This window comes from Cucumis melo, chromosome 1 (assembly GCF_025177605.1).
Source record: "Cucumis melo cultivar AY chromosome 1, USDA_Cmelo_AY_1.0, whole genome shotgun sequence".
NCBI classification, from domain to species: Eukaryota; Viridiplantae; Streptophyta; class Magnoliopsida; order Cucurbitales; family Cucurbitaceae; genus Cucumis; species Cucumis melo.
This window is the reverse complement of record NC_066857.1, coordinates 7,390,136-7,414,864: the sequence shown is the minus strand read 5'-3', so window position 1 is coordinate 7,414,864 and position 24,729 is coordinate 7,390,136. Positions and strand designations below refer to the sequence as shown.

Sequence of the window (24,729 nt, the reverse complement as noted above, 5' to 3'; positions counted from 1 at the left end):
ACGTCCTAAAAATTTTATCAACTACAAGATGCACACCCACAGGCAGCACAAACACACTAGCCCAACAAACCTAAAAGCTACACAACATAGATTGAACAAGCTATAATCTACTAGCAAAAGACAAAACTCTAGTATCCCAAGAACGAATTCGACTAGTAATACGTTGGATAAAAGGAGCACAATCAGTAAGCCATAACCTACTAGAAAGCAAAGGAAATATCATATTTCATTATTGTTTTGATATTCTTCTTCATCTTCCTTATATTCAAGAATATTAAGATTGCTTAAATATCATTTTAAATGATCAACATGATCATTTACCATTGTCAGTACAATCGTTTACTATGGTCAACATGATTGTTTAAATTTGAAACATTTTTTTCATTGTTTAAAATGAATCAACACGATCGGGTTGACACGATCAACACGATTGTTTACCATTGCCAACACGATCGTTTAACATGGTCAACACGATCTTAAAATTTGAATCCCTTTTTCCATCATTTAAAAATAACTACAGTGTTGTGTTGATATGGTTTAAACGATCCTTACCTAGTCAACACAATCACTTAGCATGGACAACACGATCATTTAGCATAGACAACACGATCATTTAAATTTGAAGTCTTATTCTTATTGTTAAAAAGAACTACATGATTGTGATGACCTAAACGATTGTGGATCATTCATTTAGATTGTAGTACACGATCGTTTAAAAGAAGATTACTTGCACGGTGTTGACTGGGGTAACTTTTGTATTTCTCATTGTGGGCCTGTGGGTTTCTTTTTCAGTTCTCAAAATTGTTTTATACAATATAAATATTTTACTGGTTTGTTGTATTTTTTAAAAAACCCTTGAATTTTGGGTGTTACAAGTTTTGTAATGTATATTACCCTATTTTTATTTCCTTTCTAATTAGGCTCTTGTTGCCCATAAATTTTCTTCCTTATATTATCATCTTCATAAATAAATAATAAGAAACTTCTACATCGTGGTTTTTCTGCATGTACTAGGGTTTTTGCGTAAAATTGTGTTTTATCTTTGTTAGCGCTTTCAATAGTCATCAAAGTAGGTTCTAGAAGTGTGACAATAGTAATCGTGAATGGTGGTTGATGGGTGAACCCATTGGAAATGTTAGAGAGTTGACATATTATAAAGTTAGAGGCCCAAACAATGAGTTAATATATTGTACCAACTCAACTGATCTCATGTTGGTGTGCTGAACACCCTCTAATTGAAGTTTAACAATTAAAAGACTTCAAATGGAACCATTCTTGATTTGGAGTTAAAAACCAATATGAACTAAGCTCACTTGGCATTTAGATGTGTTAAAAATCTTGAGGGTTCGTGGTTTAAGTCCCTTCCAATTTTGGCAATTTCTATGCAATTTTTCAAAGTTGTGACCTTGAAATTTTCACAGCTAGCCTACGGCTTGGCTTGGGATGATTGTGAGAAATATGGATGGTGATGCTATTACGATTGTTGCTTTACTCTGGCAGAGCTCTTATGTGGTTGAAGCTGGTGAAACTTTTGCTTTGTTATAAGATCTACCATTAGTTGGGGAGTTGGGGCTTGTGGGTTTTTGTTTGAAGTCTAACACCATTGGTGTGGTTAAGGCTCTCTTATCTCTTTTCTTCTCCTTCTCTCCTTTGTGTCATATATGATGAGGTGACTTTTTTATTGAGTTATTTTAAAGTTTAGAAGTGAGGTACACTTCGTCGCTCCTAGAGCTTGTAATGTTGTGGCTCACTCTTTAACCAATTATGTTTTTTTTGTTTGTGTCTCATTGTTTGGCTTCTACTTTTTCTAGTGGCTTTTTCATGTTATTTGGGATAAGGAGGATGGTTTGGTTGAATAATATTTTTGTGTCTCGATGGTTTTTTTATTACAGACCGAACCCAAGGGAGTTTTGTGGACCGACCGAACCGGTGAGAGTAGACCAGACCAGACCCGACTGTGAAGTCGTTGTGAAATCAAATCCTCGTTGACAGACGATCGGAGTGGAGTGAACTGAAGGCTTCAACAACGAAAACCAACCTGCGACGGTTCTACGAGCAAACTGGAGGCAAAGTCGAGTGTTTTTCGGAGAGATCTCGAGCGTTCTTCTCCAGCCTTCGCCAACAACACGAACCTACTAACTTACAGATTCACGGCAGGTATTGTGCGCGACGGCGGTTAGGGTTTTCCTTTTCATTCTATTATCAAATCTTGTTGTTGGACATTTGATAATTAGATGGACATTTCTTGATATGTGGCTTTATTTCCTTGAATGTTCAATAGCTAATGGTGTATTATACTTCTGGCGTTTTTGATTTGCTTGTTTAGATGGAGTACAGCAGTGAAGAAGAGTCAGATTTTAGTGACTCAGAGATCAATGATTACGCTGAGAAACCATATGAACAGCTCAGAACCGGAAAGCTTGTTGTAAAAACAGCCAATGGAATTCTTAGATGCCCGTTCTGTATGGGCAAGAAGAAGCAGGACTACAAATACAAGGATTTACTCCAGCATGCTTCTGGAGTCAGTAAAGGCTCTAAGAACAGGAATGCTAAACAAAAGGCCAACCATCTTGCTTTAGCCAAATATCTGGAGAATGAGCTTGCTTCTGAAGCAGACCAGACACAGCGTCCAACTCCACCAACTCCTAGCAGTCAGGATTCTGAAAAGGAGCTTTATGTATGGCCATGGATGGGTGTTATAGTCAATATAGAGGTAGGGGAGGACAGAAATACAGTCTGCGATTCAGCATATTGGATAAAAAAGTTCGCTAAATATAGACCTTTAGATGTGTTTATTTTTTGGAATGATAATGAACCGAAAGCTCAGGCCATAGTTGAATTCAACAATGATTGGAATGGTTTTGTGAATGCAACGGACTTCGAAAAGTTGTTTGAGACCAACGATCATAGCAAAAGGAATTGGAAAACCAAGACTCATTCAAGCTTGGATATTTATGGTTGGTGTGCACGGGCTGATGATTATAATTCAAATGAACCTATAGGAGAGTTTCTTCGACAAAGAGGGAAATTGAGGACTGTCTCAGACATTGTGAATGAAGCAACTCGAAGTAGAAATACTGTTGTGGAGAATCTGACACATGAAATTGATTTGACAAACGAAAACCTGGATGAACTACACTACAAGTACAATGAGAAGACAATGTCTTTGAGTAGGATGCTTGCAGAGAAAGACCAGCTTCACCAAGCTTTTGTTGAAGGTTGTTCTCTTTTGTTTGTGTGTGGGAGCATATATGCATGAATGTTGAGCTCATTTTCTTTTATATTTTGGTCAAATTTACTATTTATATTCATAACACTGATATGCACATGATAACATGAACACATATTCGGGTTCCATAATTAAGAGCTCATTTTGAAATGGATCATCTCTAAACCACCCTGAAAGATGATGAACATATTTGCTCAACGTTTATAATCATCCCAGGGCAAAGAGATTTATAAAATAGTCACCAAGTGTATACTTATGTTGCATAACCAATGTGCTATTGATGTTTATGATATGTCTTATTCTGCTCAGAAACTAGAAAGACACAAAGACTTGCACGAAATAATGTTCAAAGAATATTAGAAGAACAAGAAAACTTGCACCAAGAATTGGAGGCGAAGAAAAAGAAACTTGATTCTTGGAGCAAGCAATTGAACAAACGTGAAGCATTGACTGAACTTGAGAGACAAAAACTTGATGAAGAGAAGAAAAAGGTGATATGATGCATCCTGTGTTCATAACTTCCAGACAATTGAGGAATGACTTGCTTTTTCTGCAGTTTACATGTTCTCTTATCATCCGTTTTGCTAAGTTGATGTATTTACCCTATCGTTGTTTACTGTGTATGCTATATGATGTTCTCTCGCATTTAAGGTGTGGGGTCTAATAACCATAAAAGAGCTTAAACTCATGTCTGTTCTATGATTAAAGGTGTCATGGTTTATAATCATTTCCATTTTTTCCTTGTCCTAGAATGATATGAGGAACAATTCGCTCCAATTGGCTTCTATGGAACAGAGAAGGGCTGATGAAAATGTCTTACGTCTTGTTGAAGAACAGAAGGTTTGTTTATTGTTAGTGATTTCATTTGGGCCATTTATATCTTGAAGTTTTGGATTCACTCATTGTTAGTGATTTTAGTACAGTTGGTATGTCCTAACTGTCTGTATTATTTTTTCCCCCCATTAAGAAACAATGATTTTATAACTTTTATTCATTCAGAGAGAGAAAGAAGAGGCTTTAAGCAAAATTCTTCAGCTGGAAAAGCAGCTGGATGCCAAGCAGAAGCTGGAAATGGAAATTCAAGAATTGAAAGGAAAACTACAGGTTATGAAGCATCTTGAGGATCAAGATGATGAAGGAGTGCAACAGAAGATGAAAGAAATGGGCGATGATTTAGATCAAAAGGTTGAGGATTTGAATGATTTGCAGGAGTTGAATCGAACTCTTGTTACAAAGGAGCGTGAAAGCAACGATGAGTTACAAGAGGCCCGTAAAGAATTAATAAGTGTAATGTTCTTTCCTATTCTCTAATTTGTGCATCCTAAACTTTACTATGTTTCCATGGACAAACACTAGGAAGAAAAATCCTTTATTACTTATGATTCTCTCTTGGTTCTCCAACTTATTCCCAGTAGGAAGAGAATGTTTAAGAATTATAATTATGATGTCATATACTCTTTTCTCATCAACCAGTTATTTTGTTGTACAGGGATTGCAAGATCAATCATCAAATGCTCGTGTTAATATTGGAATAAAGAGAATGGGAGATATTGACATTAAACCGTTCCAGAACACCTGCAAACAGAAGTTTTCTCCTGATGAGGCAATGGTGCAAGCCTCCACTTTATGCTCCTTGTGGCAGGATAATTTGACAGATCCAAATTGGCATCCATTTAAAGTTGTTACTATCGATGGGGATTCCCAGGTACTTGAATTTGTCTTTCTCATCATCCTTTTGGTCACTGTGGAAAGCTAAGATTCCAAATGTTTCAAAAGTGACCTATATCTCTTTAGTAGTGGCTGAAAACTGGTTAGAGTGCTATTATAGGCTTGGGAAATTCTCTTGAAAGAACAAGAAGAAAAGACAGTAACATACTCCCAAGCCAAAGTATAGCTGAATTGACCTTAAATGTATACTTTCAGAGGTTTGAATCCCTCCACCACATGTTGAAATTGAACTAAAAAATGAAAAAAACTCCTTGTCCCCAACTCCAAGTAACTTGAGGTTGTTAGATCCACCTCCCTTTTTAAGTGTATTCAAGACTAAATCACCACAATTTGGCTCTTCCCTTAACTCGTGATCACACTAGTTATAACAAGCAGTCTCTTAACATGCTTTAACAAACTACCTTTCTAATGACCATATTACTCCGTGCTGTCTAGTCGTTTCAGATTGAGGCCAATATTTCCATTTAGCAGATGACTGCTGGATCCAAACTTCCCACAAACTCGCCACTGCCACATCTTTCTGTTGAACCAATAATTAATTTTTTTAGACCATAAATGAACAAAATTGATGACTGAAAAAAACGTTGATGAATTGAATTGCAGAAAGGACTCGGGAGACAACTTGTCCAATCAAACACTTTTACTTTTTCAGGGCACTTTTCTTTCAAATGCCGGTGGACAAATGACCATCCAAAGCTGATGTAAACGAAACAAATGAATTTTATTAATCTTTTTAAGTTGTGAACACAAGAAGACAACTACTCTATTTATAGCAAAAGTAAACCAATCCTAATTCTAATTAATAAAAGAAACTTAATGCTATTCCTAAATAATAAAAGAAACTAAATCCTAATCCTAAAGAATAAAAGAAACTAATTCTAGTCCTAATAAATTAAGGATTTGACCATAATACCCTATTCCTACTGCATCATTTCTATCCCTCCCAAAAAAAACATCATTTCTATCCCTCCCAAAAAAAAAAAAAAAAAAAAAAACACTGTTCCTCAAGTTTTAAAACGAAAATGAAGATAAAAATAAAAATGTAAGTCGGTCGAATGGAGGCATCTTGGAACATCCCACATCAATAATATCCATCTTTATATTGCTATTTCTTTTTTCTTCATTGACTCTTTCGTAAATTGTGATCCATCCAGGATTAGTGTAGCCCAATCATAGATAATTGTTTCTTTATTTCTGTGCAAAAACATCAATTTTGGTTGGTTTGGTTTTCTCTACAACACTTGACTTCATCTTCCGTCCAAAGTAGGTAATTTTGTGGATCCCCATTTTTTGTTGTCAACGATTTTCACTTCAACGTTTAGAGTTTTGTTCGTGTTTGAAATTTTGAGAGGGTTATTCCCCGATTTTTCCCCAATTGTCGACACCATTTTCTCTTTCAAATTAGGTTACACAATCTCGAAATTGAAAATGTTTTTGTCGTTTTTATTCCCACAAGCAGTTTCTTCTTCTTTGTGGTTTACGTTATAATATTCCTGCTTCTTTGAGTTTATTTCTTTCTCATCTTCTTTACTTGTTCATTTTCTTCAAATGTTGGCATGCTGTTTTCATAGTATCTTCTTTGGTAAACTTGCCTTTTTGGTCGTTCTTGGATAATCAATGGCAAATTTTGGACATGTTTTGGAGGAATTTGTTGTACGTTCAAATTCTGTCTTTGTTGGGGGTAATTTGTGATTATTGGTTGATTTTTTCCAATTCGTGGTCACGGTAAACCCATATTGTTTTCTATTTAATCAAGTGCCAAGGACATGCATTCAAGTGAACAAAAGATACCATCGATAGTGCTTTCGATTGACTGCAAGCGTTGGATTGATGTCTTCGATGATAGGACAGTTGTTTGCTCCGCCTCTTTAAAGGTTGTCATGGGTCATTGCCGGTAGGCCTTCTTCCCGCCATCAGGTCCAAGTTTCTTGGTGCTCTAATGCCAATTTGATGTAAACCAAATGAGATAATTTTATTAATGTTTTTGAAGTTGTGAATACAAGAAGATAACTACTCTATTGATAGCAAAAGTAAACTAATCTTAGTCATAATCCTAATTAATAAAAGGAAACTTAATCCTAATCCTAGATAATAAAAGAGACTAATTCTAATCCTAATCCTAATCCTAATAAATTAAGGATTGGACCATAATATCCTATTCCTTTTGTATCAAAAGCTATTTCACCCTTTAACAAATTATGAGAGAAGGATTTGATTGAAATGGAACTATTTGATCCCAACATCTAAGTAAACCCGTAACACCCTGAGTTTAGGAGGGGACATAAATGAGCCGATATTACATCTGAATGAAATAGATCCCAAGGACATGAAAGTAAAGTAGAGAATGGGTTAAAAGAATTGAAAGTCACTATCTATACCAACAAAGCGCACATTCCTTTTTGGTGGCTCAATCATAGGAATTCCATAGTTAAGTGTGCTTAGTTTGGAACAATTCTAGTTGGGCGGTCTCTTAGGAATTTTCCTAAGATAAATATGAGTGAGGACAAAACATGCTGAAAGGACCATAGTTCGTTTGTGGGGGCAACTTTCACTCTAATAAACATTTAAAAGAAGTAAAGACGATGTTGTCAGGTCGTAGAGGATGCAGGGGAATGTTGGGACCATCAGTTGCCGAATCCAAATTCTGAATCCTAGACTGAATCCAGTCCAAATCCTGGGTTTGAATCATCATCATCTTTTGGCTCATGCCACTTGACCGTTTCCAGCAAACTCAACTTACTTTCCTCCCTTTCTTTTAAGATCTTTCTAGCTGTGGTTTCCATGTGTGGTTTGGGAGTTCGTGTTCCTTTTTGTTTGGTTTCCATTGTTCTCTTTGCAATAGGGAAGCCTTAGATGTGGCCTCTCTTCTTGGTTTTTATGTAGCCTAAGTAGCTTCTAGGAGTAATCTTCCAAGAGTCAAGATTTCGGATCTTTTATTAGAATGACAATGTGTTTCATACAAGAGAAAAAAAACTCCTATTTATAGAGTTTTATTAGATTTACAGGTGGGAGTAAAAAGGGAATTAACCTAGATTATTATCTAATTACTCAATTAACCCATTCTTCTCTACATTAGTTTTACTTGAAGGTCACTTTTTTAGGCATGGGAGAAGGGATGTGAGAGTCTGGAGACCCAATATTTTCTTTTTTTCTTTTTTCTTTTAATGCTCAAAGCACAAAAAAAAATTATACTAAGAGCGAAAAGAACGATCACAAACAGAAGTACAGACGAACTGATCAAAACATTCAAAATCCTAAGCAAACAATTGGAAATTGAGAACGAAGCAAACTTGAAAAATTTTCAATGAGAAGCCTAATATCTGCTGAAAATTGCACACCAAAAACTTCAAAATGGATGGGGAGGAAACACAAAGGGAGAGCAAACAACCATGCAGTTTCAAGTCTGATTAGAAAAAAAAATGATTCAGTGACCGGGAAGCTTTGCTAGAATCTTTCAACCACAAGAAAATGATAAACTTTAATTTTTTTTTCCAAATGGAAACCTCTCTTATGCCCACTGAGAATTGTTGAAAAAATATGCCTCCTAATCGTTTTTAAATCTTGAGTGAGTGAGTGACTATAACCAGAATATTTCAGGACTTTAGAGGATCAAAATAGTAGAAGCATCCGTCGAACCTCTCGTGATCCACTAAAACAGACTTCAAAATAATTGGCTGAAAAAACAAAATAAAGTCTGAATTATGTACTCAAACCAAAATAATTCCACATTTCTCAATAATTGACTTCGAGTGATCTGGAATTTTACAGTGCTGGGTTTGTGAGGGAAATAAAAAGGCCTGCTTCTCAGTAATTAAATCCTCCTCTGTTTGAAACATGGTATTAAGATCAGATTTGAAAGGATCCTTAATCGACTGGTCATCCTTCTCCGTTGTCTTTGGCAAATTTTCTGCTTCCTCGCTGCTCACACTAAAAAAAGACTCAAAATTTGATACTCTTCTTTCTTGATAAAGAGATTGGAGTTTTGCTAGGAGAACCTCTAAAAATTTTACCTTTGAATTAAGCAGAGAGAAACATAGAGTATTCAAAATGAAGATGAAAGATGAGCGGAACTCTAACGATCTGACTTGTTTGATTGAGAAGGGGCTTGAATTAGGGCCAATTTGTTTCTAAAAAGTCAGAATTTTGATCTAAAATCAATTTTTTCTTTGTAATTTTTTTTAGGCCTCCTTTACCCTTTTCCTTTTAACAAAATGCTTTGGGAAAGTCTTGAAGGGATGTGGGAGAATCCTTGATTTTGGATGTTTTTTAGACTTGGCCTTTGACCCAGATTTGGCCGAGGATGAAAGGGAAGAAGAAGAAAGAGCAGGGGAGGAAGAGTTGGAAATTGAAGCTTTTCCGGTTGGGCTTTCAGTGGGCATAGAACCACCAAGGAAATGGTAACAAAAGGCTTTGACGAAGCAGAGGGAAGTGACTTGCTAAGGGAGGAAGAAAGAGCGACAAAAGAGGGGCCTCACTTCAATTAACGTGCCTTCCCAGTTGCACCAACACTTGGATATCCAATGGGCAATAAAGAAGGGTCAACCGTAATATTCTCTTTCCTTTCTAAAAGCTTCTCTTTGACTTCCTCCGCATTTTTCCTTTCAGTTTGAAGTTCTTTTTCTCTCCTATTTAATTGTGGCTCTTTAATATCATGTGACTTTTGGGCTTCCTTCCGAGGGCTTACAATTGACGAAATTTGAAGAAGGCTTTTTACACCAAGTGGATGTGCGACCCTTGGACTATTTCAAGAGCTCATAGCGCCGCTGTAACCTCTCTCTTCTGAAAAACATGAGTCCGATCGTTTCCCCTTGATTTTTCCATCGTTGGTGGGAAGAAAGCCGTCGGGGAGTCTCTGTTTTTAGTTTTCAGTGGGATCTGTATTTGGTTTTCTTTTTGAAGCATCATAAAAAAAACATAAATAGATTTCTTAAGAAATTTCTAGGTTGCAAGGGGTAGCTTGACAAGCCCATTCTAAATTTGAACCAGAAGAATCTAAATCTTCATCGTTCAAAACTTGCTTTAGACGAGCCAAGTCAATTGGGTTGGAGAAATCTTCTATAAATAAAGCACTTTAATCAGGGGGTCCAAACATTCAATATCTCCAAAATTTAGAAAAACGTCAGCTCTTTTTTCATATGAAATTTCTACGGTAGATGGCTTAAAACCACATAAACTTTTCTGAACTTGAATTTTTGCTTCAGCAACATCAACAACATTCAATGTTTCATTTGCAATAGATACTAGTCCGAAAGAATAAGACCCAATTAGCTTCAAAGGTTTTCCGGCTCAAGTAGTCTAAAGGTAAGTTTTTAATCGAGATCCACCCACCATAAACCTTCAATACTTTCGTACAACTATGTAGCTGCTTGTTCCACTTTCAAAATTTAAATGAAACTGATGACTATCTTGCCATTTTCTCGGGTATTCAACTAAATCGTCCAACTCACCTTGATCCAAATGGATTACAACACTTTCCGCTGACAAAGGATTGGTACTGACAACAGGTTCGAAGTATAATTTTAGTGTGCAAGCTATTTCTGTCCATTCATCAAACTCAAACAGTCTTGTAACAGTCCTAAGATTGTTGAAATCTATTCAAGATTCTTGATAATCCAATAACGGCTCATACTCTGTTTTTCGTACTCATTGGTTTCACCTTCTCTGCAGAACTATTCTTCTACACCTTAAAAGTTTGGTCCTCAATCTTCTTGCTGCTGTTTGATGATCTCATTTGGGATGACTAACAAGTCATGTATTTATGTTTTGACTTGAAGCCTCTCTTTTTAGAGGGGTTTTCGTGTTAATCTTTCCATCATAGTTTGGTAGATCATTCTTCTGTAGGAGTCTCGGTCTTTTTGGTTCTATGGAGGATTAAGGTTCCTAGGAAAGTGATGTTCTTTACCTGGAAAGTTCTTCACGGTCATGCTAATCCGATGGATTGGTTGTCGAGAAAGTAACCTTCGCTTGTTGAGTTCTTTTGTTGTATTCTTTACTGAAAGATGGAGGAAGATCTGGATCATATCCTTTGGCAATGTAAGTATGCTAGTTTTGTTTGGGAGCTGTTTTTTCAGACGTTTCGTTTCTCTTTGGCTCATCAGAGTGTTTTTAGGAGCATGATCGAGGTGATCGAGGAGTTCTTCCTTAATTCGCTAGGGGGGAGAAGGGTCGTTTTTTATGATATGCTGGGGTATGTGCCTAATGGGGTGAGGGGACAATAAGACTTTTAGAGTGTGGAAGTGGGACCGTGTGAGATTTGGTCTCTGGTTCACTATCATGTTTCTTTTTAAGCTTCAATTTCCTTTTGTAACTACTCCATAGGCATTCTTTTGCCTAGTTGGAGTTTCTTCTTGTAGAGGAGTTTCTCTTTTTGTGGGCTTGGTTTTTGTATTTCGTGCTTTTATTCTTTCATTTTTCTCTCAAAGAATGTGGTTTCTATATAAAAAGATCTTTCTAGTTGTGGAATTCCAGCTTGTTGTTCTTCAATCACATGATTCATTTACTGATTGGAACTTCCATCATCCCATTTAACTAAGGCAATTTAAATGCCAATTAACACTTGATCCATCCATACATTTTCCCAGAACCTGGGTTTCTAAGGACAATATTTCTCATCTTTTGATTGGTCCTTCTCTATCTTCTCGAGCGCAGATTTTATGGTCGAATGCAGTTAAAGTTTTGGTTTCAAAGATTTGGATTGAGCACTATCAGAGAGTTTTCCATGATAATTTGATAGAACACTAGTTTTGTGTCTATTATATTGATATGAATTGAAAATTTACAGAACTTTAACAACAAAGTTTCAAAAGAAACTGAAACAAGAAAACACAAGTACAACTACTACGAGATCTACAACCTATCAAATAAAACACCAAACTACAATATCAAAGTACAACAAGAACAGAAACACAGAACCAGTAACCTCTGCCCTCCACCCTCGGGATTTGGCAGCCCACTTCTCACTAACATTCTCCACACCTCCTCCTTCTAACTTCCTCCCTTTTATATCATGTTTTTCTGTAACTTCTCCTTCTAACTCCCTGTAACTAACCCTGGGTCCCACCAGAATAATTAGCCCTTTCTTCCTCAATTTCATTACTTTCCTCGCATATATTTTTACTCTTATTTCTCCTACTTTCCTCACATATATTTTTACCCTTATTTCTCCGGTTATAAACAAATCTAAGGGGGTCGAACATAATTTCAAGGATTGATCAGACAGATGGGGTTCAGTTTGTCTTCTAGCTACTTCTTGAAGTTCGCAGTCCAAGCTCTTTGAAGATTTCTCTACTCAGGATATTTGCCTCAATTGTATTACTTTTGTTTCTTCTATCTAATCAAGTATTTGAGATCTATTTAATCTCAGAAGTCTTGTTTTATATTGAATATGATGGTGGTGCTAAGATTTGTGTTAACCTAGTTGAAATCAGGGTGCATCTCCTAATCCTTAGCGGTTTATTTGGTTCATGTCTCTTTCTAATTTGAGATTTGCTCTTTTCGTTGTATCAATGAAAAATTCTGTTTCTGTTTTATAAAAAAACATATCCTACCTTCACTCAGAGAAAAATTTTGAAACACCTTTTGTTTCGCTATATTCCCTCAAAGACATCTTCTCCCACCGAACTTTGTTTCTCGCAAATACCAGTCTGTTGATAACATGCATCATGTCCTCTATGCTTCATTGTAAGAAACCTCTTCTGATTATTTGAGTAGTCTTGGTGGACATTATAGCCAGTAAAATGTTTTAATGATGTTTTTCACATAGTTGTTTAGACTAAAGTAGTATTTTCATTCCATCTTCTGGATTGGCTAATTAAAAAGTATATTATAAAACATATGATGTATGACAGGAGAATATTGATGAGGACGATGAGAAACTGAAAGGTCTCAAGCAGGAATGGGGCGATGAGATATACAATGCCGTTGTTACTGCCCTTAAAGAAATGAATGAATATAATCCAAGTGGTCGTTATTCTGTACCTGAGCTATGGAACTTTAAGGAAGACAGGAAAGCTACTTTGAAGGAGGTCATCAACTATATTGTTAAGAGCATCAAGTCACTGAAACGAAAGAGAACATGAGAAGATCCGAGAAGGGGAAGAGAACATGAGTGGAAGGTGTTATCTCATTTTTCTCTGTTACCTAGAATTCAATTTTTAAATTTCCTTATTTTATCAAGTAGAGGCTGTATTTTCCTTCTCAGTAACCATTCCAGGGTATATAGGTCAATTTGCATGTACATTAGCTCGTCCATCAAACAATCACAATATTTGGTGTTTGAAACTTGTAGGTTAGAAAAAAAAAAGAAGAAAACATGACTTTCTCTCTCTTTCTTTGTCTGTCACCTGCCCCCACGCCCTGGCTGATGTAGTAAGATCAAGGTAAATTAGGGTACTTGGTCAAATCATTAGTTGATTAGGATGAAGATTAGTTTCCTTGGTTGACTAGATTATGATTAGTTTCCTTGGTTTATTAGGACTATGATTAGTTTTCTTTGATAAATTAGGATTAGGCTTAGTTTGCTGTTCAATTCTCTATAGATTGAGAAATTGTCTTTGTGTCTTGATAACTTTTAATTGACAATAAAGTCTATCCCTCATCCTCTACTACCCTCAACCTTGCTCTAATTTCAAGCCTATCCCAATGCTCATCCTTTCACGATAGAGGATTCTGCCGAAAACAAAGTTTTTTTTATACAGCAATGAACAACTATAAGATCCATTGACCCTCCTGCATTTTTTGGTCCGGGGCTTGCCAAAAGATGCCTTTGCATTGCATCATATGCATTCCATTAGTGACACAGAAGCCCAAAACGACCAAAATATAGAATAAATTTATTATTGATAGTCTGTGTGTGCGATAATCATTTGTGAATTATAATCGTCTGTTTGTGATGCAGACTGTTTTAGTTTAGGTTAGAACTGAGGGAGAGGGTGGCTACAAAATAGTAAACATACCATAGACGGTCGGGTTTTGAAATAGTTTTATTATAACTAAGTGTAAGTTATAATAATTGAGAACTTCAACTATTACAATGAGTGGTGAAAACACGAGTAGCTTATAATAGCTCACTTCACCCAAAGCAAGTTTGGAGCTCAAACACCCCACGAAAGTTTGACAACAATAATCAAGGAACAGAACAATATTGACCACTTGACAAACAATCAAATTTAAAACATAGTATAGTTTTTCTTTTTCACGATATTATGCATAGGTCTTGTTCTAAGAAAACCATGCGATAAAAAAGGTATGTACATCCTCTGGAACAAGAAAGAAATGGACTTTGGTTAAGGTTTTGTCCGTGAGCTAGACATACATGTAACGGTTTGTATTTGATGATGTAGTTATTGTTATTGAATTTATAAATTTGTATAAGCTTGACTAGTGTTGCATTATACACATCTTGCTGCAACCAGATTCAATTTCTATTGGAATAGTTGTTTCTTTCATTTTTTCTCTCAATGAAAGCTGTTTCTGTCAAAATTTAATTTGAATAGTTGTGTACTACCAAATGTTCAAGAAACTTGATCTCAACTATTATAGTTTAGCTGATCTGACTTCCATGATAACAGGGAAATGATTGGAAGAGAATTGCCAGGCCTTATTGCTTGTAACTTGTCCAGTGGGACCTTTTCCTATGGTAAATGGAGCAAGCAATTCCTACCTGGGAAGCAAATGCATCATGCTGGCTTTTGTTTGTAGTATTTCGTCCAAAGGTAAAGGGGCTACCAGTGAAAAAATAAATAAATTAAAAAAAAAAAAAGAAACGAAAAAAAAGGAAAATTAGATCACCTATCTGATCGTGGGGACCACTGACATCTACCCTTGACATCTTATATTTGGATTCTATTGTGCTTTCCTCTCATTTAATGTATGCTTAGCCATAATGGTCCTAAACAAGTTGGGTCTTGATTCTGAATTGACTGATTATGAATTTCAGACTTGTTTTCAGTCTGCTTTGGAGAATGCATGCAGTATATATCATTTAGCCATTTGGCAGAGGTTCTCATTTATTCAGCAATAATCCAACGAGTTTTAAATATATTTATAAAATTTATTGTACAAAAGTTGATTCAGGGAACGAAGTATTGTAGTTTAGATGAAACTACTTTTGAGAGTTTTCCTTTCTCAGCTCCTTAATTATACAGGGTTCCTGCATATTTTTATTTCTTTCATAGATCCATTAAATATGATGGAATCCAATTCCAACACAGGTATGTGATAGTATGAGTGATGAACTTTATTGCTTTTTAATAGAACTCGTTACAATATAGGAACTGAATTGAAGAATGTCTTCAATTCGTAAATCTCTCCCTCTCAAATCTGTAACCTATCTCTCAAGGATGAACAGAATGATTCACTCAAATTCTACCTGCTAACTCCCTCTTCTAATGTCCTATTTATAACTTTCTGTTCTACCCAATGGTCCCCACTACTATTAGTTACACTTCAACTGACTTTCTTAACTAACTTTGTAACTACTTACTCAACTAATTGTTCTTCTTTCTTTTGCTATATTGATGGATTACTAGTGGTCTATCATTGCATCCCCGCTCCAAATTCGGCTTTTCCTTAAGGTGGAAATCAGGAAAAAACTGCTGAAAATCATCATATTTCTCCCATGTTGCTCATTAGGACCTCCCATTCGCCTTTGTTATTTTTAGTATAGCCATAAGCTTCATTAGGCACAGCTAGCCATTTGTGATTTTCAGTCAAGTAGGGTACTACATCTTGTCTTTCTTGACATTCTCCGAATGCTCTTTTTAGCTGAGAGATGAAAAACAGGGTGGATGGTGGCCGAGGGTGGTAACTCCAGCTTATATGCTACAGACTCGATCCTTTTAAGAACACGATATGGGCCAAAGTATTTAGGGGACAGTTTTTCATTTCGCCTCTTTCTCATTGACACTTATTTGTATGGCCGAATTTTCAAGTAAACCATCTCCCCTTCTTCAAATTCTATATGTCTACGTTTGATATCAACGTAGCTTTTCATCTTTTTCCTCAGCTATCAGTAGATGATCTTTCAATGCTGCTAGAGTTATATCCCTCTCCTTCAGTTGTTCATCTAATGTTGAATTGGGGGTTTCTCTATCTCCATAATAAATGAGTGTTGGTGGTGATCTTCCATAAACCGCTTGAAAAGGAGAGACCCCCAATGATCTTTGGTATGTAGTATTCTGCCAATACTCAGCCCAATGGATCCATTTCGCCCATTCTTTAGGTCTTTCACCACAAAAGCAGACGCAGATAAACTTCTAGTGATCCGTTCACCACTTCCGTTTGGCCATCTGTTTGTGGATGGTATGCTGTGCTTCTGTTCAGCTTAGTTCCAGCTAGGCGAAATAACTCATTCCAAAAATGACTCAAGAATATCTCGTCTTTATCTGAGACAATGGATTGAGGACATGCAGCCTTACTATTTCTTTAGTGAAGAGATCAGCCACTGTTTTAGCATCAAATGGATGTTTAAGAGTCAAGAAATAGGCGTATTTGCTTAATTGGTCTACCACTACTAGAATTACTTCATAACTGGCTGACTTGGGTAAGCCTTTGATGAGATCCATTGAAATATCTTCCTACACTTTATTTGGAATTTGCAGAGGCATTAATAATCCAGCTGGAGTTAAGGCTAAGGACTTATTTGCATTCTTCACAGTATTTCTGGATGTCTTGTTTCATTCCTTCCCAATATATTTCTCATGTCATTCTCTTATTAGTCTTCAGGAACCCGGAATGCCCTCCAAAGACAGAGTCATGATACATATGCATTATCGTTGGTATCAATGATTCCTTTGCAATCACCGCTCTTCCTTTATATCGAAGGATACCATGCTGCATAGAATAATTCTTCACTTCTTCACCACTTTGCAACTTTCTGATAATTTCTTTCAATCGTTCATTATTATCCACCTTTTCTTTTATGGCCTTTAAGTCGGTCAATGTGGGAGCTGTTAGGTTATAAAGGTGTACAATAGGTTGCATTCGAGATAGAGCATTTACTGCTTTGTTTTCTAATCCGGGCTTGTACACCACCTCAAATGAATACCCGAGTAGTTTTGCTATCCACTTTTGGTACTGTGGCTGTATTATTCTTTGCTTAAGCAAGAATTTCAGTGAGCGCTGGTCAGTCTTGACTAAGAACTTCCTACCTAAAAGATAGGGTCTCCATCGTTGTACTACTAGCCATTAGCTCTCTCTCATAGACTGGTTTGGCACGATCTCTCATTGCCAATGTATGGCTATAGAAGGCTATGGGTCTCTTGTTCTGCATTAGTACTGCTCCAATACCATATCCAGAAGGGTCAGTTTCTACTTCGAATGGTATGCTAAAATCAGGTAATGCAAGAAGAGATAATGTCATCATAGTATTCTGTAATCTTTGAAAAGCTTCTTCAGTATTGTACAAAGCGCCTATAATATTCGGTTAGGCCTAGAAACCATCTGACTTCACGTACATTGGTAGGAACTAGCCATTGCTTGATTGCTCGGATCTTTTCAGGATCTACTTCTACCCCTTTTTCAGATAATATGTGGCCCAAGTATTCCACTTTTGAATATGCAAAATTGCACTTTTTTTTTTATTAGCATATAGTTTGTTTTCTCAAAACACTTCTAAAACTAACTCTATATGCTGTGAGTGCTCTTCTAATCCCCTACTATATGTGAGAATATCATTAAAGAAGACTAGAACAAACTTTCTAGTTAGGGCAAAGAATGCTATTCATCAAGGACTGAAAAGATACTGGTGCATTAGTCAATCCGAATGGCATAACTAAAAATTCATAATGCCCTTCATCGTTCTAAATGTTGTCTTTTCTATATCTTCTTTGCACATTCTTATTTGATGATATCTGGATTTTAGGTCAATTTTAGAAAAGAGAATAGCACCATTCAATTCATCAAAAAGTTCTTCTATAACAGGGATAAGGAACTTATCTGGGATGGTTATGTTGTTGAGAGCTCTATAATCATTCATCTCGTCTTTCTGTTGAAATCCATATCTGTAGGGTCTCACATTTACAGGATCGGTTTCTGCCTTCAGATGTATATGATGTTCAATCATCCTCTTTAGGGGTAGTTCTTCAGGCCGGTCGAAAACATCTTGATATTTACTTAACACTGTTTTGACAGCTTCCTCTATTTCGGGTGCTTCTTCTTGAGTCTCTGTATGTGGCATGATTGCTTCCGATGATCTAAATTCAGTCAAATAGCCTTGATCAAAATCTGTCCACATTTTTACCAAACTCTTCAAACTGACTTGAGTTTTGGTTAGGCTTGGATCTCCTTTGATGATAATCTTCTTATTATCGTGAACAAAAGTCATGATTAAATTCTTCCGATCCATCTCCATGACCCCTAGGGTAGAGCCACTGCATTCCTAATATGACATCAACCCCTCCTAGTTCCAAGGGTAGGAAATTTTCCACGAGTAATCATTCAACATAATTTCCACCTTCTTGCAAACTCCTTTTTCTTTAATAGCAGTGTCGGAACCAAGAATCACACCATAATTGGATGTTTCTTTTGTATGCAGTTTAAGTGATGCAACCAATTTCTCTGAGATGAAATTGTGTGTTGCTCCTCAATCAATGAGGACAACTTCTTCTCCATGAATTTTTCCTCTCACCTTCATTGTACTTGGATTGGTCAAACCAACCACAGAATTAATGCATAATTCGGCTACCATTTCCAATTCTTCTCTCAATTCCCTAGTATTCAGCTCCTTTACTTCACAGTTGTTTTCTTCCACAATTTCTTCTGTATTATCTAGTCTTACCATAAACATTCGTAGCTCTCACTTCTCTTTCTTTGCATTTATGGCCAGAATGGTACTTTTCGTCACATTTAAGGCATAATCCTTTTTCTGTCTTCACTTGGAATTCTGCATCAGTGTCTTTTTGAGGGCCCTTCCTTCTTTTCTCCGGTTGGTGTTGCTCTTAAAGTGATCGTTCTCATTGGGAAAGTGGTTCCCGCTTTTGTCTCATTTGAAACCGAATATCCACTTAAATTCGCCTCCCTCCTGATGATCTCTTTTACTTCTGCCTTCTAGGTCAACCTCATCATCTACACTAATCCTTTGGGTTCTGAGAATTCTACTTCAACACTGATCCATGGGACTAACCCATTCATGAAAGTTTCTTCTAGCACCCTATCAGACAGGTCTGTTAATGGAGCTACTAATTTATCAAAATATTTATCGAAAAGATTTTGATATTCTTCGATAGTTGAAGTTTGTTTGATTGCGAAAAATTTGCCATATATTGAGCCCTATTTGATTGAGCGAAATCTTTCTAACAATCTTCTCTTTAAATCGCTCCAATCCTTGAACTTCTCTCTTTCTTCTTGTGATCGGTATCAATTGAGCGCTGGTCCGTCGAAACTAATTACTGATATGGTCATCTTCTCCGATTTGCTGAGTTTGTGTATTTGGAAGTATCGATCTGCTTTGAAAATCCAAGAGTCCGGATCGCTCCCATTGAATACTGGCATCCCAACATTTTTAAATTTGCTTCGATTGACATTCTGTTCTTGTTCTTCTTTTCCTTTTTTCTTCAATTCGTCACATGAATTGTCGTTTGTCGTGTCCTTTTCTTCCATCTTCTGATTCGATTTTGAATTGCTAGACAATCCTTCCACATTGGAAGTAGTCGTTGATTTATCGTTGAAGATACCTTCGATATATTTCATTAATATCTGATGTTGTTGCTGCTGCTCATCCATATTTTTCATCAACAATTGCTGCTGTTGTTGCTGCTTATCACCTTGAATACTCAGTTGCTCTATATTCTTCATTATCTATGATAATTTCTCTTCCATGGCCGGTAAATTCTGCAGATCCGTTTTCATACCAGCAACTTCTTGCTCCAATGCCTCAAATGTCTCTTCATGCTTCTTCGCCATCTTTTGTTTTCTCAGGATTTTCTGCTCTGATACCAATATGATGGAATCCAATTCCAACACAGGTATGTGATAGTATGAATGATTTGTGATAGTATGAATGATGAACTTTATTGAAAAAACTCGTTACAATATAGGAACTGTATTGAAGACATGTCTTCAATTCATAAAACTCTCCCTGTCAAATTTGTAACCTATCTCTCAAGGTTGAACAGAATGATTCATTCAAATTATACCTACTAACTCCCTCTTCTAAAGTCCTATTTATAACTTTCTGTTCTACCCAATGGTCCCCGCTACTATTAGTTACACTTCAACTGACTTTCTTAACTAACTTTGTAACTACTTACTCAACTAATTGTTCTTCTTTCTTCTGCTATACTGATGGATTACCGGTGGTCTATCAGATAGGTTCCTGCATATTTTTATTTCTTTCGTAGATCCATTAAAGAAATTTTCTTTCAGCTTTCTCAAAGTAGATGGCAGTAGGCTGCCTGGTTGTAATCGTAACGTTCCAACTCTCTCTGCAATCAACTCTCTCTGTAATCATAACGTTCATAAACACCAGCTTTACATTAAAGGTCAGTTCAAAATATTTGGTCTCAATTTAGATAAGGGCTTGAAATTGTGGCCATTATGAACTTTCATAGTTGCTTCTTGTTAATTTCATCATTTCTACGTTGTCTATTGGTGTTTATGTTGCTTAAATTCCTTACCAAGGAATTCAATATGAATATGAATCTCATGTCATTCCAGATGGCCAAATAGGTTATTCATAATCCTTTAGGGGTGTTCGGGGAAGGAAAGGGATAAGGGAGAAAGGAATAAAGAGAAGAAGAGATTATGAAAAGGAAAGATTATAATAATCCTTATTCGGGGAAAGGAATAAGTGGAAGGATTACGAGCGATTATTTATAATTCATGTTTGGTAGAAAATAAATGGGAAGGAATATGACAATTTATTTTTTTAAAAAATTTACATTGTAAATCAAATATACAAATATTTGTACTTTATTTACCAAAGTTTGAATTTTTTTTATAAAAAAACATGTTCCATTAGCTTCTGTAAATACAATATCAATTTTGAACATTTTTTACACAAGTTTTTTGTGCCAAAAGTTAATTGATGCATTATATGTGAAATAAATTACATGTATTTTCTTTAAATTGATGTTGTAAGTGCAATATCGAAAAATTGTTTATCGTTAACAATCGATTTAAAAAACTTCATTAGTTTTTTTTTAATTCGTACAAATGTATATTTTTTAAATTCATATTGTAAATCAAATGTAGAAATATTTGTATTTTATTTACTAACATTTAAAAATTTGATCGGAAAACATGTTTCTTAACTTTTGTAAATACGGTGTTAATTTTGAATGTTTGTACGTAAGCTAGTGTTAAAAAATTAATTGATACATTACGGGCAAAAGAAATTACACGTATTTTCTTTAAATTTACGTTGTAAGTGCAATATCGAAAAATTGTGTATCGTTAACAATCGATTTAAAAAATTTAATTATTATTTTTTTAATTTATATAAATGTATTTTTTTAATTCGTATTGTAAATTCAATATACAAATATTCATATTTTATTTACCAAAATTTAGAATTTTTATTGGAAAACATATTTCATTAGCTTTTGTAAATACGATGTTAATTTTGAACATTTTGTACGCAAATTTTCCCTACCAAAAAATTAATTGGTGCGTTACTTACGAAAGAAATTACATGCATTTTCTTTAAATTGATGTTGTAAGTACAATATCGAAAAATTACGTATCGATTTAAAAAAATGATGACCAATGTAATAACATTGAAACGAAATGAAATATAGGAAACAAATGTTTTTCTTTTCGAATGCAGTTAAACGACAAACATCAATTACATCGTACAACTAATAATAATAATTATTATTATAAATGATATCACACCTGAAGAGAAGGAATAAGAGAGAATTGGGAGGAAGAAAGAGAAGGACTAAGAAGGAATAAGGGAGACTAAATATATTTCTTTTTTTCCCTTATTCCTTGTCCCAAACATGTAAAAGATTATATAGTCTTTTCTTTTCCTTCTTCCAAACGGGATTTTAGATAACTCGAACTTTATCTTTTAATCTCTTTAAACTCTCAATTTGTCTGACCTTAATTGTATTAAATTTTAACAATAGTTCTTCATTTAGCATGTGGATTTGAAGGGACTCGAATCTATCCATTCTATTTTTCAAAGTACAATCGGTAAAAATTTGTTATAAAAATGGTTAGTATATTATCGAATGGTTTGACACTCACGCACAGGTGTGTATATTGGATAGAAGTATTTGCGATTGTGCCCCAATTGATGTATTTGTGATGGAAACTGTTTTAATCAAATACAATTTATAGAAAACAGGTTCAAATTATTAGAAATTTATAAGCGAAAGATAAAGTCAAATCAATGTTTAATTTGTCGTATTTGAAGACTCTTCTTCAAGTGAAATCTAGCTTTTCCAATTTGATTGACATTCCTTCTTTGTTGAGAACGGTACCGAAACTTCTTCCTTACCCATATTTATAGGGAAGCGTACACTTGTGGGAGTGGCCTTTGGGAAGACAAAACGGAAGGAATTATTTTTATTCTCAGAAAAGAGAGCTTTTGTTTAATTCATACAATAGAGAGAGAGAGAGAGAGAGAGAGAGAGAGAGAGCAACCCTCAACACTCCCTTGCTATTTGGTAAATTTTTCTTTTTAATATTTTGATTTACACTTACAAAAAAAATTACTAAAAGAAAAAGTATAGTAGACTGATTTTATTTAAGCGGAAATAATTTATTTTCTCTATACATACAAAATACTCTTCAATATTTAGATAGGTTATAATACCCCACTCATCAATAGAGAAAAAAGGAAAAAAAAAAATCTTCCGTTGCCGGGAATCGAACCCGGGTCTCCTGGGTGAAAGCCAGATATCCTAACCGCTGGACGACAACGGAATTTGAATTTTAAGTATATAATTATTCAATATAAGCGTTATTTCGACTTCATAACTTTCTTTACAAAATAGTAATAAAACAAAACTATTAATTTTGAAAATAACACATCATTGTTCTTAAAATTAGGACTTAAAAATATATTTGAGGTCGGGAGTCATTTGCTATAGATGTGTTTGAAGTGTAAATTATTTATTTAAGTTTAAGTTATAGCTCGAATTTTTCGCAAGTAACGTTGTAATTGATAAAAAATAGGTTGCAGTAAACCACCATGATGTCTCCCAACAATTGTTTGGTCTTAGAACGGAATTGTAGGACTGTTTATGTAATTGATTTTTTAGTACTCTGATAACTTTGAGGGAGAATGAACAAATGTAAGAATTCAACAAAGACCCACACTCTTCAAAGAAGTTTTGATCAAATAAAGCTCCATAGCCAAACTCATGCAAATGTGACTTGCATAAATAATTAACATTTAATTGAAATGGGATTATTGTTATCTCCAGTTGAAGACACCAAATGCAAAACATTCCTCACACATAACTTCACTCATTTTGGGACAAATCTAAAATTCAACCATTCGACTTTGGTCAGACTTTGATCTCCAATGGTCACAAATCAATTTTTTTTCACTTTTTATCAAATGTTTTTGAAAATTTCAATTTTGACCCTTTCAATTAATTCAGTTAATTAATTTTATACAATTAATAAATTAAAAAACTAACTAATTAATTAGTTTTAATCATTTTGATGGAAGTATTTTGAATTTCTAATATTTAAAACTCTTATTCATATATCATTTTACGTTAATTATATCAAATTTATTTAACATCTTATTCTCTAAATTAGTCTGAACAATTCAAATTACCTTATCAACCTGTTTTAAGGTTAATATCGATATGAGCTAGTTGGGGATCTATTGGATCTACAGATTATGAACTCTAACGATTAAAGATATCCACGGGACGGGGATGCATTGGAAAAACAAAAAATGTCCCTTCAACCACGCGCATAATATATTTGTTACACGATCGTTTAGATTTGGTCATTTAGTTTTGGATAGCCAAATCTAAACGATTTATTTTTTTTCAATTCTCTATACACGATCATTTAATTTGGTCACATGATCGTTTAATTTTGTTGTACGACCATTTAGATTTGGTTACAAGATTGTTTAGATTTGGCTAAATGAATTTTTTCAAGATTCTTTTAGTACACGATTGTTTATTTTTTCAAGTGTTGGGTTTTATGTCCTAAAACTCGTAGATGATAAATATAATCCATTGACCGTTATTAATAAAGTGTTATTATTATAATTTTAATAAATGTTATTGATTTTATTATTAGTTTTGTCTTAATAACCTATCCAATAGACTAACATCCTAAGCTGTTTGATGAGTCTTGAATAGTATGTAAAGACATACAAGTATCAATGTTTAAGATCAGCTTAAAGGGTCTATAGTATAAGGATAAGATTGGGTACCTTATCCTAGTAACACTATGAATACGACTCACTTTGCATTTGATACAAACGCAATGATCCAACACGTTTGTGTACATGACATGCGAGTGAGCGTATCGTATGGAATGAGTTTGCATAAGATCGGATTGAAAAATAGTAACCAATAGATGTAACTCCGTTAACTAGGTAGGTTTCTATTTCATTAGGATGACCTTGGTAACTTAATCTTAATCTGGAGTGTATTATGAACTCCTGTTTGCAAGGGATTGTCCTTTGATTTGTACAAGTGAAAGTAGTCAGATTGCCGACTCAATATGCTTATCATTTTTGGGGACAAGACCGAGTGGGGAGCTGGAAACATAATCACACAAGATAGAATTCACTTCTTCTCGACTTTAGGGTAAATAGATGAGTGTTTCCTTAAATGGTGTCTCTGAGACTT

General features: G+C 35.1%; 1 protein-coding gene and 1 non-coding gene across 6 annotated transcripts; one reads left to right on the top strand and one right to left on the bottom strand.

Moving 5' to 3' along the window:
* Positions 1–1,944: 1,944 nt before the first annotated feature.
* LOC103500067 (factor of DNA methylation 1-like) lies at positions 1,945–20,620 on the top strand. 5 transcript variants are annotated; one of them, XR_007824232.1, is made up of 10 exons: positions 1,974–2,157; positions 2,327–3,218; positions 3,539–3,720; positions 3,980–4,069; positions 4,229–4,516; positions 4,719–4,934; positions 12,805–13,071; positions 14,527–14,670; positions 19,793–19,920; positions 20,321–20,620. XR_007824232.1 is itself a non-coding variant. In XM_008463258.3 (8 exons), exons 2-7 carry the CDS (start codon positions 2,327–2,329, stop codon positions 13,033–13,035), a joined length of 1,899 nt encoding a protein of 632 aa, XP_008461480.2. In that variant the 5' UTR covers positions 1,945–2,157; the 3' UTR covers positions 13,036–13,071; positions 14,527–14,905. The 5 variants fall into 5 exon arrangements, 2 of the variants coding, with proteins under 2 accessions (XP_008461480.2, XP_016902700.2); XR_007824236.1 differs by having other exon boundaries at positions 19,874–20,620; XR_539969.3 differs by having other exon boundaries at positions 19,793–20,620.
* A 2,136-nt stretch (positions 20,621–22,756) lies between these two features.
* On the bottom strand, positions 22,757–22,828 carry TRNAE-UUC (transfer RNA glutamic acid (anticodon UUC)). Its single transcript has one exon. It is a non-coding gene; the product is annotated as a tRNA-Glu (tRNA).
* Positions 22,829–24,729: the final 1,901 nt, after the last annotated feature.